At 37.2% G+C, this 14,789-nt stretch overlaps 3 protein-coding genes across 4 annotated transcripts; 2 read left to right on the top strand and 1 right to left on the bottom strand.

Annotated features, from left to right (window-relative positions):
- The first annotated feature begins 204 nt into the window (after positions 1–204).
- LOC110855045 (shematrin-like protein 2) lies at positions 205–1,318 on the top strand. The gene is made up of 4 exons (XM_022103478.2): positions 205–393; positions 495–563; positions 1,019–1,096; positions 1,166–1,318. Exons 1-4 carry the CDS (start codon positions 321–323, stop codon positions 1,189–1,191), a joined length of 246 nt encoding a protein of 81 aa, XP_021959170.1. The 5' UTR covers positions 205–320; the 3' UTR covers positions 1,192–1,318.
- A 185-nt stretch (positions 1,319–1,503) lies between these two features.
- Positions 1,504–3,106, top strand: LOC110854908 (putative nuclease HARBI1). Of its 2 annotated transcripts, none has more exons than XM_022103339.2 (4): positions 1,504–2,045; positions 2,125–2,476; positions 2,560–2,722; positions 2,784–3,106. In XM_022103339.2, the coding sequence occupies exons 1-4, from the start codon at positions 1,743–1,745 to the stop codon at positions 2,947–2,949; spliced, it is 984 nt and encodes a 327-aa protein (XP_021959031.2). In that variant the 5' UTR covers positions 1,504–1,742; the 3' UTR covers positions 2,950–3,106. The 2 variants fall into 2 exon arrangements, with proteins under 2 accessions (XP_021959031.2, XP_035711684.1); XM_035855791.1 differs by having other exon boundaries at positions 2,560–2,726.
- A 569-nt stretch (positions 3,107–3,675) lies between these two features.
- Positions 3,676–4,598, bottom strand: LOC110854907. Its single transcript, XM_022103338.1, has 3 exons — positions 4,565–4,598; positions 4,085–4,474; positions 3,676–4,022 (listed from the first exon to the last, which is right to left on the bottom strand). The coding sequence occupies exons 1-3, from the start codon at positions 4,596–4,598 to the stop codon at positions 3,676–3,678; spliced, it is 771 nt and encodes a 256-aa protein (XP_021959030.1).
- Between the last annotated feature and the right edge of the window lie 10,191 nt (positions 4,599–14,789).

Raw genomic sequence — 14,789 nt, 5'->3', positions numbered from 1 at the left:
GAAATTTATGAATGGTCCCTCCCCCGTACTTTATTTCTCGTAGTGGACTCAACTCGTCATAAGAAAGTGTTTCATGTATGTATTTATTTATGTACCTGACTCACTTTCTAAGAGTTGTTAAATTTTATTTGGTCGCACATTTGCATGATAATTTGTTTCCAGGTAAGAAATTTGTGGTCTTCTTGTCTGGACAAAATTTGGGATAAATATGGACGCAGTGGTTGAATTATTGTTCAGTTGAAGATTGCAATCGTGTCAGAAGGATAGTAAAAGCTTGATTTTTTTAAATCGCAAATTGAAACACAAATATTTTCTCAAAAATGTCGACCATGGTTAAATCTTATCTTTGCATCTTGCTTTGCCTCGTGCTCGGATTGAGTTGTATAAATGGAGGTGAGTTCAGCGTATTAATCTAATTGAAATTAAATCTAGTTTCGAGTATTTAAGTTACATGAGGTGTTTAATATAAAATCTGATTAATTGTTATTACGTAGCTCCGCAATGGGGAGGATCGTCGTCCGCCAGTGCGTCTGCGAGTGCTAGTTCGGGCGGATATTACCCAAGTGCGTGTCACTTATCATTTGATTATTCGTTAATCGTTACTTAATTTTACAATTTGAGACTTGTCTTAAATTGTGTTAAATTGTGAACGTAATCCCAGACAATTCTCGCAACATTGTTAAATCCTTAAATTGTGTAACTTACCAACTTTTGCAAAATTTTAAGCAAATTTCTGAAGAAAATGTTCTGCAGAATTGGCTTGCAAATTTTTGCAGACTTACTCAGATCAAGAGCGTCTGTTGATTTTGTAAAAGTTTGTAAACTTATTTTAAAAAACGCACGGATTTTAACACTTATGTGCGTGAATTGACTCATTGCATTGTCATGATTCCATCACTTATCTAAATTGATATGTAATGGTATCTTGATATACCTTTGTTTCAGTTCGTAAAATTTCATTTTTTAATATGCCCTCATCACAAATTAATAAGTTACTAAAGTTACATTTTGATTGCAGGTTACGGAAATTATGGCGGTTATCGGCCAGGAGGATATTATGGAGGAGGGTATCCCGGTTACAGTGGCGGATATGGAGGTAATTTAGTAGATTATTTAATAATTAGTTGGACTTTTTAAATTACTTAATTCATTTACATTTTAACAGGATACGGTGGATATTATGGACGATAAGGAACTCATGTAATACCAAACTGCATATTTACATATGTACATACATCAATCAAACCTACTGCGTACGAAATTTATAACGAAACACTTATGACACCTGAATAAATGAAATAACCAATTTTAAACACGATGGACCTTCAAAATTCCACACAATTTCAATTAAGCATTACTTGTACTAGTACTATTACCTATGTACATATTTACATACATGCCACATGCACTGGGTGCCAGTCTTTCAAGCATATTCACATTTGCTACTCATTTTTAACCTATCACAAATTATTAATTGCGCATATTTAGTCTTATCGGGTGGAATTCAATATACGTTAGGCAATGCTTAGGCAAGAGAAATTTGCCTAAGCAAATTTTATTTGTATTCAATATTTGTTGCTTAGGCAAAATTCTAAGCAAGTGCTGAGCAAAAAATTTATGAATTTCTGTATTCAATATGCACAAATTCCTAAATTTTTTGCCTAAAGTTATTCCAGCTCGGAGGTGGAATAACGACTTGCGTAACTTTAATTTAGTTCAAAAAAATATTTATTTCTTTAAAAATGGCCATTCCATTATTTGTCCTGAACAATGAGCGCAATCGGGTTTATAAACAACGTCGACTCCTTGAAAGTCTCTCCGAATTTGAAATAAGGAAACATACTGGTTTGCCTTGGTGGGGAGCTCGAGAGCTTATTGAGTGGATTGAACCGGAAGTTGAACCACTGGCACGGAGAAACTACGCGACACCGGCGGAGACGAAAATTCTTACAACATTGGGTTTTTTTCGATCTGGGTCATTCCAATGGATGCTAGGAACTGTTTCCGGAACTTCCCAGCCTTCGTGCAGCCGAATAATTGCGGAGGTACGCTTAAAAAATGGTCTTTAATATGTTGCAGTTTGAACTTTATTTCTTGAACTCTATTTATTTCGAACACGGTCAGGTGTCATCTACTCTGCAGGGTCATGCAAATGAAATGATCAGATTCCCAGCAAGTGTGGATGAACGAAATATCGTGTCAAACGCATTTTATCAGGTCGCAGGTCTACCGAACGTGATTGGCATTGTTGACGGAAGCCACGTTCTTATAAAGGCTCCAACTGACCACGGCGGAGTTTACATTAACAGAAAACAGCGTCATTCCATTAACGTACAGATAATATGCAATCACCAGGATAAAATAACTGATATCGTAGCGAAATATCCTGGTAGCAGCCATGATAGCTTCATTATGAGGAACAGTGCGATTTGTCATCGGTTTCAGCGAGGAGAATTCGGTAACAACGTTTTGATAGGTAAATTATATAACAAATACATTTAAAACAATTAATTAATTAAAAATTAAAGGTTGAAAATTAATTAAAAATTAAAATTAAAGGCGACAGTGGTTATTTTCGTGCACCATACTTGGCCATTCCGTTTTCGAGGAGAGCGGCATTATCAGTCGAGCAGCAATTATTTAATACCGCATTGACAAAAACTAGAAGCAAAGTTGAACGATGCATCGGATTGTGGAAATGCAGATTCAGATCAATGCATAAGTTTGTAATTCTTTCATTCATACGTGATCGTATTTTGATTTAATTTTCCGTTAACTAATAGATCGGGAGGCGACTTATGCTACGAGCCAGCAAAAGTTTGCAAATTGATCACTGCCAGCGTCGTTTTGCATAATTACTGTGTAAATTTCGGAATTCCCTTGTTGGATGAAGATGAGCATCAGTTAGAACTTATTATTCACGGTCTGGCTGAAGATGAGTTGGATTAGCCTAATTAGTTTAGTGGTGGTTTTAAGTAAGTTTTATACTAGTGTACACATGTGAAAATTTACGTATTTGTTATTCGTGTATTTAATCTTGGACCAAATTTTAAGTACATACAAAGTAAAACCTGAAAAACAATTTCTCATATTAACGCAAACAAAACTATTGATAAGTCTTCTGCATTTCGAGTTATTTATGTGATGACTCAAATGAGAATGTGAGCGGTGGTGGTTTTGAATTGCAAGTCGGCCAAATCCCTGAAATAACGTCGAACAACAACAGGGTCGTCCAAGAGGAAGTAGTTATCGCCGTGTTGGATAAGATTTTACAGAATATGTCTCGATAAGTTCAATTAATAGTTAAACTAATTAAATTAACAGCTCTTTACTATCCTGACCGGGTGCTGACTTTCCCAATTTACTATTTTATGAATCTATGTGTCGCGCTATTACCGCACTGCAATCCTGCCACCGACTTAAAGGACCCGATCACATCCATCGAATCTCATTGTTCTGGTAGGAATGCAATCACCGGCTCATGGATGGTAGCAGTGAATATTTGCAGAATTTAACCATGTTCAGGATGATGGTTTTGAAATAGAATTCTGTAAAGGAAAGTGTAATTTTGCAATGAATTGTAATTACATACAACGTAAAACTTGAAATACAATTGCTCATATTAACAAAAATAACTGAACACGAAATTAATTGAATAGAAATTTGATGATTAATTCAAATGCAGCTGTTCACATCTGAAGAACGAACACATTGACCATCTGTTAATTGGACCACATAGTTCGGGAATTGGGACGATTCAAATTTCTTGCGCTTGAGTTTCAATTTTTCTTCCTCAATATTGTTTCGTTGCTGCATGAGATCACCAATACGCTTCAGTTCCTTAACTTGAGTTTCCAGTAAGGTAACTTGACGTGTTTGCAGCTGGTACAACGTGGTCTCGGGAAGCTTGCGTTTTGTGGGGCGAGGAGACTCATTTATTGACGGGTCTTGTTCACTTCGAGAAGATGGAGTGCATCGTGGGACGTGATTTCGGGCGGTAGTTGTCTTCATCGTAGGTTTGTCTGTAAAACGAGTCACAAACTTTAGTATACAACTAATCATGTCAGTCAGTTTTAAGCCTCACCACTGGAATCGAATCCTCCAAAAATTCCTTCGACTGATACCGTAGGGAGAGTCGACAAAATTTTTTCCTGTAGGTCGTCGAGTTGGGACAACGCACTTTCACCGCCACCGGTCTCATTCAGCTCTCGTTTATTTGCGGCCCCTTTAGCCTTGACCTCGCTCTTAAGCTGTTGGTACTTCTTCTTAATTTCAGATAGCTTTCTTCCGCCAGGAACCACACCCAATGCGTTGACCTTGAGAAGGACTCGCCCCCATGCTTCTGATTGAATTTCAGGAGTCATTTTCGTGGTGAATTGGCCAAAAAGTAACGAAAGATTTGCAACAATTTCATCAACTAGCACCTCCTTTTCCAGAGAAGTGAAATTTGGACTCCTTTTGGCACCTTCGGTCTCTAAAAAAATTATCAATCACATTAATTAAGACAATTAATGTGACTTTAAATTTATAATTTAGCTAAGTTTATGGAAAAGTGGTCACTTACTTGTGATATTACCCGTTAAAGTGGTAAACGCCATTTCGAAATGCAATGGAATGATCGAAAATGACCATAAAAACTTCAATAATTAGCCAGTCAAAATTATTGTAGGGAATGTGGTGTTGATGGTTTAACCGAGATGAAATAAGATGCAAGCAGCCGACCGTCATAATTTTTCATGATTTTTTTCAGTCCACACGAGGTCACAGATTTTCGTTGCTTAGCCGTTGCTTAGAATTTGCGTAAGTTTAAGCATTCTTAAACTTACGCATGCCTAAGTCGACTGTATATTGAATACCAAATTTTGCTCAGCAAAAACCTTGCTGAGCATGTGCTTATCTACGCAAATGCTTATGATAGCGTATATTGAATTCCACCCATCATAATTTTAAAAAATATTTTCCAACATTTCTAGTAGTTAATCACGCTGTATGTGCGTGCAACACACATTGCATAATGTGTATTCATACATATGTTTCATCGAAAATGTCACTGCATCATTATATAAGTTTATTCAACCACAAACAAAATTTGGTAACATCTAATTTAATACTTTCAGCCAAATGGTTCGCCATTGTAGAAAAAGGTTTTGTTCAATGTTTCTTTGTCCAGCAAGACAAAAATGCATGTATTTGCAACCCCACAATTTTCAGAGCTTTGTATAAATTATATTTATAACCTATTCTTTTCTAGTGACGAAATTATGTATTCAACAAATAAATAATGCCATTTATACAAAAATGTATATACAATTTACGCTAACAAGTCGACTATAAAATTCACATTTTCTAATTTTAACATTCACCAAGGACTCCTAGATTTACTGATAATTTTACCATGACAGGATCAAATTTGCCACTCATTTCTCACATAATTTTAATCCTAGTTTGCAAAAGTGTCCAAGATTTCCCCACCTTTAAACACGATCCGAATTGTCTCCTACAAACGGCTGTAAGTCGTCATGAGGGAACAAATTCCTCAAAAAACAGCTCTACCTCTAAATTCCAAGATCTGCAGGACCACCACTTGGCTTCCGCCCATTCGAGCGGAATAGTTGTTAAGCATTTACTACGGATGCCATACCTGCGAAGAAAAGACGAATTTCCTTCGTGGAGATTAACCTGCGTGGAAATTGTGGTGTTTGATAATTCCGGTGATTTAATTACCGTTTACCGCGAGGAAGTCGTAAATTGGGGGATTCGCAAGAATGTGACTATCTTCCTTGCCCTTTCCCCTACAAGTGTACGAGTTTTGGTCCGTTCGATTTTTTTTCGCCAACTTTACACCTTGCGAATCGCAATCTTTCTAATAAAAATTGGCGAGTTCTTCGTACAAGGCACATTGCTGGCTCCAATTCCTGGATTTCACTTTTCACAAGAGTATCCACCACGGGGGAAAAGCGTGTTCCCGTCTGCACATGAATTAACAAATTTGAGGAGTTTGTTTAATTATAACCAGAAAATGTATAGATTGCCGCTAAATATAGGTTGGATAAGAAATCTTTACCGAGGTGATTGCGAAATTCAGCGAAATTTTATTAGTGTTAATTCTCCCTGTTTTGCCGCCTACGGTCCATTACTCGTGGTCTCGCGAAAGCTCAATTTTACATTTAGCCCGCAAAGGTAACACTAATTGTTCTCTGTAATCTCAAATTTTACCTAACAATATTTTAAGTGTGAATACGCTATTACGTGGAAATCTGGTATAGTCATGAAGATAATAAGTTATCGGTATTAAAGTGTCTACTGGTTGGTTTTAAAATTATTCCGGTCCGTAAAAATTTCCCACCGACATGGTAAAACTTTAATACTGACCAATCATAAGACTGTATTTCTTATTTGTCAATATCACTATGGTACAAATACCACGTGGTCAGATATCAATACCGCGTTGTATTATTGCGTGATTCCTAAGAATGTATTGCTGTCAGTAAGAAATAAAAGAAAATAATCTATTCCCTCCTTGCATACAGGTCCAATCCCTACATTCTGTTCAGGCTGGGATTGCAAGCAAATCAAGTACAGCTTCTTAGGGGGAAAGAATTTTATATCGAAAAAACACTTGATAATTATGTCCTCTACTGTCAGAAAAATCCAACCGTTTCTTCCGTAGTGATCTGGAATTTTTTCACCATCATGGACGTGTACGTTTGGACTACTTGTCTGATACTTTCTGCTATTTTGAGAGTTTTAAAGTTTGGTCAAATTTTCGACTTGGGGATAGCCTTCTGTAGACAGCCTATAACTCGAAGGTACATACATATGAAACAAATTTGGTAGTCACGACTTACCACTATGGAACACAATTACTATCATTTAAAAAAAGTAGTGGTAATCTATGTAATTTTTGGAGATTGCGAATTATGGTTTTCGTTCTCAATTTTTAAGCAAAAAGCTAAATTTGTGAACGATAAACTTACCGCTTAGATATGTACGAATTTAGTTTAACAACCCCTAATTCGCACTCTGCGAAATTCGAGAATTGCAAATTTTACAATGAAGAAATTTTAATTTTGATATAAAATTTAATAATTTAATACGCTGCATAGGAAACTATCCTTCGTTGGGGCGCTCGCGATTTTAGGAATGACCGTCCTCAGCTCGTGGTATGATGCCTGTGTCACGTGCCACATCACAAAACCCCTCGAAAAATATGTGATCCGCACCATTAACGAAGTTTTTGCCGATTTCGGTTTTAAATTCTATCCAAGATATGACTACCGGGATTCGGATATGTTTAGAATGTCCCTCCGACGGATTGATGGCGATAGACATCTCGTCAAAGAAAGTATGTAAGAAATATAAAGGATTGAAATTAAACCAAAATAAACTAACAATAGTGAGATGGCGCCATGGAGTATTTTTCGCGACTATGATTGTAATCTTGACTGTAGTTGCATCACAATAATATATTTACACTAAAAATTTCAGTAGAAAAAATTACTCTCGCGCAATTTCTCTAATATCCTTCTTTTGAACGCGGGACTAATCTTTTGTGACAGTAATTGTACTATTGATTGTACATACATATACCATACATATGTAGGTGGTCCCTCTACAATCCAAATTACAATCACAATCACACAAACATATGCTCAATCTCTCTAATAACTTTCCACTCACATATATTCAGGGCTTCCACAATCCCTCACAAGATTCAACCAACTCTCTGGGGCCGCAATTTTCGCTGATGAAATCGCATTCGAACCGAATTCAGATCATAAACAGGATGTCCTCCACTTTCTCAAGTCAACCTACCCCAACGTCACGTGCAACCTGGTAAAAGAAATCTACCACAAGCAAAACGTCGTCTGGGAGTTCCGCTACTTTGGAGCGGGTCAACTCTCCACAATTTTGCAAAGGCTGAGTTCCAACGGAATATTCATATTTTATGATAAGCTCTGGAAATACGTGGATCAACGGTATGCCCGACTCCACCCGGTAGTCGAGCATTTGAAGATTGGCACGTTTCAGAATCTGATCGTAGCATTTCAACTTTATGTAGTATGCATGCTAGGGACGGGTTTAAGTTTCGTGGTAGAACTTGTCGTACTGGGGCAGAGTAAGATTAGATTTTGTAACCATAATTATGTTATGCCGATTTCAGATAATCTAAATTTTTTAATTGTAATTTAAAGTAGCCTTGGGAAGTTGGGAAGCGCTCTTTTTTTTTACTTATTTATAACAAGCGCCTTACAAAAGTTTTGATCTTATGTAATTAGTGTGCAATTAAATATTTACATATAACTCTGTAATAATATTGAACAAATAAAATCTAAGTAGAATATTAGTAGAAAACAAGAAACTTTTTATTTCGTCCATATTTCGAATGCTATCTAGCATTAAGTATTAAGACATGAGTATACATAAAAGACGAAAAAGATATTCAAAATTATGAAAAATTTCAAGCGACTACATTCAACTAAAGCAGGCCCCGTTTAAGGCATATGCTAGCTAGGCAACACCCTAGGGCGCCAGATATTTGGTTGGCCCCCTTCAATTTTGCGAAATTTTATAGATAATTTGTCGTGGAAAAGACATAAGAAACTAACGTTTACTGAAATCTGTGGTACGAAAATTTATTTGTAAGTACTGTTGCCAAACTTTAACATGAAAATCCTTTCAGATAAACTAGCAATTTTTTCGTAGCACCTATTTACAATGCAGAAATGTGAGGTGGTTGTCTCGAAATTTGGCTGGACCATTGGCTAATTCGTAACGCGCACAAATAAGCTTATATGTATATCTACGTAACACTACCAGATTTTTATCTACCTACAAGAATGCATAGTTATCTTACCTAAATAAATAACCCCTTTCACACATCCAGCCCTGACAGACAAGACACTTTATTCTAAAACTCTCATCACATTCCCCCACCCAATCTCAAAAATCCACAAAACCCCCGCACAAACCCAAAGCGACAAGCAAACCATGAAAACAGCAATCAGTACATCAATCTCAATTGGTTTTGCCTCGTTAAACGTAGAAGCAAATTTTCCCCGGCCGGCCAACGTTTGCGCAAAAACCTTGACTCGCATTGATTTACCAATCAGCCCTGCCGCCAGCAAGGATGCCTTAAACTGTTCCGATTTCTTCCACTTGGTAAAAATTCCAGACCCCACTAATTGCCTCATTCCTACCTTTAAATACCCAGAGAAAACATTTTTCCTCACTTCATTAACCTCCATCAAGGTAAATGGCGTGTCATGCGTTCTCTTTGGTACGAATAGTTGCCCCTTCATTTCAACCGCGTCAGTTATCATGCTCAACCAACCTGGTGTATCAATTACGGCAAATGTTTGATTAACCCCGCGTCCCCCCGAATTCAAGGGATCCCTGCCGGTCAACAATTTCCTGCTGGAAGAACCTAACTTTGTGTAAGACAGGGTCCCATTTATTTTAGCAATTAGAACCGCCAATTTTGAATTTTTACGCAAATTTAACATCATCCCGGGTATTAGGGAGGATTTTAAAATAGACCTTTGTACACGTGTACTTCTCTTATTTTTCGTTAACGTTGAGTAAGACGACGAGGTTAGGATGCTCATTCCAGATTCCGCCAAGTCAGCCAGGTTCGTGGGCAGGGTGGGAAGCTGAGTTACAGTCAGGTACGAAAAAATCTCTCCCCCGTATAAATTACTCATTAAAATGTAGCACGCAAAAAACCACGTGGTCATTAATGGAAACATTTTGATGGAAAAATTTCCCTCAACTTGGTTCAGAAGGAGAGCGCCTACTTTAAAGAGATCTCTGAAAAAAGGTCTCAGATTTACCCTTTGCAGGTATATTGGAACGGTTACTGCAATGGAGGAAAGTAGAATTAAGAACCACGTGATCTCATCAATAGGAGAGACAAACGCGGCATAATTCGTCATTGGTGAGGGCAGCGTGGTAAAAACAGCAAATTTATATGGGGCCATTGCCACGTCGTAAATTTCACTCCGGAATTTCGCCAAGTGATAAATTTCCGAGGTTAGCAACATGTTTGGTGCAAAAGTTAAGATTACTCTTTTCCTCGTCAAACCCTTGAGGAGATGGCTGAGATCTTCATTAATCCCGGTAAAGTTGTGTTTTATTCCTAACGTTTGCAAAATGCAGGATAGAATGCCACCTTTTGTTGGCAGCAGGACTGAGTGACAGCTCTGGATTATGCCGCGATTCTTGAAATCACCGAGAGAATTATGTTCGACAATGTTGTTTTGCATGTTCTTATTATTTGCGTGCCAAATGGAGAGGGATGTAGCGGTTGAAAGGGGGATTTTCTTGGGGGGTGCGTCCACCTGGCAGGGAATGCAGGGCACGTAGATTGACTGAGGTTCATTTTCGTTCCAAAAAAATAATAGGGAGGTTCCCCCAGCTTCATGGTAACGTTTGTGGTGTGCCGGGTCTTGGAGATTTGACACGTGGGCGAATATATATGCTGGATTTAACTGATGTAACAGAATATTAAGGACGGTGTCACTCATAGTGTGACCTTTGGCCATTTTTTGAAGATTAAGGTTTACAAAGAGGGTCACAGGGCGTGATAGGGGGACGAATTTGGGCACTGCGAAGAGATCGGTGACGGTCAAAATTTGAGGGAGGGGACCGATATGTAAAGCCTTGTATGTAATGCTGCTCACTATTCGGGGGGTGTGACTGTTCTGGAGCATAATATCGGTGTAAAGAGAAGAGATAAGGAAGGATTTTTGAATTCCGGTCTGATGTGTGGTAATGAAATGAAAATCACTGTGGTTAAATAATTCGGGAATGTTCCACATTTCCGTGGGGGAAGCAGTAGAAGGAGGGATAAAATACGAAGCTGTGGATACAATTAAGACAAAAATTGTTTTTGTTCCTGTTAGGAAGTGTGGTTGGGAAGATTTTTCTATCCAAACTACAGATTTCATCATTTTTGAAATTGTTTTTGGTAAATCTAAATATATAATTTAACAATTTTTTCCTAGGTTGGCTAAGCGCAACGGTAGAGTAAGGAATGATATGTTGGCAGAAATATAAAATGATGAAGATAAATAGGAATATAGGATATTTCCGCTGGAGTTTGTATTACTAAAAAAGGTAATCAATATCGAGTGAAATTAGTTGCACGTGTGATTACTTATGTATACTCTTACGATGATGAGTTTGGCGAAAGTAAAATTAGCAAAAGCAAATTTCGGCCAATGCATGTGATATACATAAAAATCTCATGAATTTACAAAATGACGAAATTAATGTTACATTATTTTCGCCAAATGTGCCCTTATCTACGCCAATATGTAGGCACGTTTAATGTAAATGTTGAATAAATTTGGAGTATTTGTTTCGCAAAATGGAATTACATATAACAGCAGTAGTTTTCCGCAATAATTGTTTTCGCCAAAGTAACCGACTTCCCTTACGATATATGCGTTCTACCAGAATTCTAATTATTTTCAGGAAATGATCCACAGCTTAAATTATATACAGGGTGGTTTAAATAAATATGTAAAATGTTGTCACTGTAAAAGCTCATATATAAATCTCCTATTGTCATAATTCGAGGATTTAGAATTGGAAATGATTTTATTGATTGCCAATATCAAACCTGATAAAGCATAATGAGTAAATTCTTAAAATGGTGAATTTCCGAAGTAAAACCTCAATATCTAAAGGAAATTTACGGATTGTACGCATTGCAAAATTTTCCTTTGAAGCGAAACTTTTATACCACCCTGTATATCTTCCCAATTTTTATTACTATTTGCAATATTGGTTATTGCAGAAAAACAAGAAAATTTTCAACCGTGGACATATTCTAAATTATTTATTTATATGGCACGGGTCTTGTTATTGGAAAGGAAATCTGTAATTTGTTATTTCCGAAATATTATGCCAAATTTATTTTATTAATTGGATATGAAAATGTTGCGTGTTTGGGAAAGGGCTGGATCTGGAACAAATCCTATTAATCTTTATTTCCGTGAAAGAAATCATTACAAATTTTACCACGATTATCAATTTATTGAAAATTTGAACTAAACAAACTTGTGCCATTTAAAAGTACAACATACATATTTCGCAATAACAAATTGCTATTTACTTGAAATGTTTGCACATTTATGTAGCACATAAGTTTAGCCTATTTGATGTTCCAGATTGAAAGTAAGACTACTGAGAAGGAGGTTTCCTAGTGTATACTCTCCAGTTTCTCCCAAATTAGTGTTATGAAATTAACTTAATTAGATTTTAACTACCTTAACTTAATTTAAATTAATTATGTTATGAAATTACCTAGTAGGGCCAATTGAAATGACCAACGCCTTCCGTGCCCCAATAAGATTAGTAGGAGTTAAGTTAGGCAGTTGTGCTATTTTTCATTGAAATGCCCATGCAATTGTCGGTCAGAATCCATGTTCCGAATTTTTTAGTGACCAAAGGTGCCAAAATGACAGATGGGCCAAACCGGCGTGTTGCAATTTTTCAGCAACATTTTGGTAAAAAAAAATCCGGCATTTTTCAATTGGTCCATAAAAATCGGAACTGATCGCAACACGGTCGACCGTACCAAAAACTGCTCCACTGACACTGGCAGTGTCGACTACCACAAAAGCAGTGGAAGGAGATGGTCAAAAAGGTGACCAAAATTCACCAAGGCGCGAAAAAATGGATTCGACCAAATTCATGCCGAGCGCTAAGAAAATTTCCCTCACAACTGAACGGGTGAAGTAAATGTAAGTCCAAAGCCCTTAAATTGAACCTTGGACTTATGTCTTCAAGATATAAGGAGAAACACTTCCTAACTGCACGCCAAGTAAAAGCAGACCCATCAGAACCCGGGCGCTGATCATGCGGTACGCGCTTGAAAAATGGAAACGAAGATTTTTAATATGTACATGAGCCCACCTTTATGGGTGAGCCCAAATAAAATGGGAAAAGTACCGTTTCTGCATCCCACCGGTCTAGATTATTCGTAAAAATTTCAAAATTGGTCATCGTACCCACCATATTGGTTTTACGATTTTTTGATTGGGCATAAGTTGGATTGGGTCGAAAAAGTGACTTTTCTTCCTTTGGGGGTGAAATTTCGTGTCAAAAAATATTGTTTGAAGTTATCGAGCGATTGGTAGAACCCCTGGACCACACCCAATTAAAAAATATCTACTAGATGTTCGAGCAGGGCTCAGGTCCTCCTCATAAGTCCAAAATAGTAAAAATGGGGTAGAACTCCCAAATTTCTGACTACATTTCGGATAAAGAACAAAATTCACTGTCATCGAACCTCAACCTTCTGGAATATGACATGTGATCCAAACTGAAGCTAGATGCATTTGCTAAACCACATACAAGTTTGGAATCCAAGAAAAAATCTATCGCTTAGAAATGAGCTTAATAATCCTTGGAACGAGTGCGTACCGCGAGTGAGATGTGGATAGCAAGACTTGTGGCTCTTGTGGCTTCGAAAAGAGAAAATTTTTAAAACTGCTTTGTATATTCCGTAGTAAATTTAATGGGCTTTCTCGTGATATAGTCATTTTTTCAAAATTCAATAAACTGAGTCCGCTACATTAATTTGCGTATTGGTCATAACAATTGGCCCTACCAGCTAGTGTCATTATTATTTTCATAATCGATGAAATATGCAAATACTTACATAAATACATATATTGTGAATCCTTTACGCTCGAATAAATAAACACAGATTCTTATTATGTTTATATTTATATTATCAATTTATTTATATTAGAAATCAATTTCTTAAAAATTAAGAAATTCAGGTATCGGGTTGATGAATTAAATTAATGTAGCGGATGAGAAACACCGCTTGTCGAATAAAGTCGTTGGAAGGTTGCAGCTAATTTATGAAGTGAAGAGACGTCTTTTTTTAGGTAATTTCTTACCCGACCATTATTCCACAAAAATCACTATTTGATTATGATTAAGTGTGGCAGATATATATGTCTAACAATATTGTCCAAAGCCGCATCCCCCGGTCACATTGAATAGTCCGCCGATGGATTGGACAATTTGAGCGACGAACGGATCCAAAAAGGAGTTCACACCGCCGAGCACATCTGAGGAGGAGAGCGTCACCACCTGCCCTTCACAGATCTCGATGCCCTTTGGATATGTGGTAGGGTCCTATGAGTGTACTAAAACCCTGAAGTGGTTTGACTCCATGGCCACATTTGCGCCCGCCACACCCACTCAAAGGGATGAAAACCACAAAAGTTACCAACTTCAAAAATCCACCAAAAATCCAATTTTGCACGGATTTTGATAAAATTTGCATTTTTGTGATCCCAGATACTTGCCTGATAATATTCAATAGCAATCTCAACTTTTTTGAAATTTTCGAAATTTTCGAGCTGATGAACTATTCGAAAAAATTCAAAATTTCAAAAAAGTTGGGATATCTACTGGATATGATCACACAAGTATCTGGGATCACAAAAATGCAAATTTTATCAAAATCCGTGCAAAATTGGATTTTTGGTGACATTTAAAGTACATGAAAACAGGGCTTTTTTCGTGTTTTTGGCGCCTTTGAGTGGGTGTGGCGGGCGCAAATGTGGCCATGGAGTCAAACCACTTCAGGGTTTTAGTACACTCATGGGACCCTGCCACATATCCAAAGGGCATCGAGATCTGTGAAGGGCAGGTGGTGAAGCTCCCCTCCTGAGTCGGAAAATAATTTCACAATTTATTGCCATTTTATTGATACGATTTGTTTTTAACATTATAACCAAGGCAATAAGGGGACTTTTAAT

The sequence above is a fragment of the Folsomia candida genome, unplaced genomic scaffold (genome assembly GCF_002217175.1).
Source record: "Folsomia candida strain VU population unplaced genomic scaffold, ASM221717v1 Fcan01_Sc011, whole genome shotgun sequence".
Classification (NCBI taxonomy): domain Eukaryota; kingdom Metazoa; phylum Arthropoda; class Collembola; order Entomobryomorpha; family Isotomidae; genus Folsomia; species Folsomia candida.
This window is presented reverse-complemented; position numbering and strand designations above follow the sequence as displayed.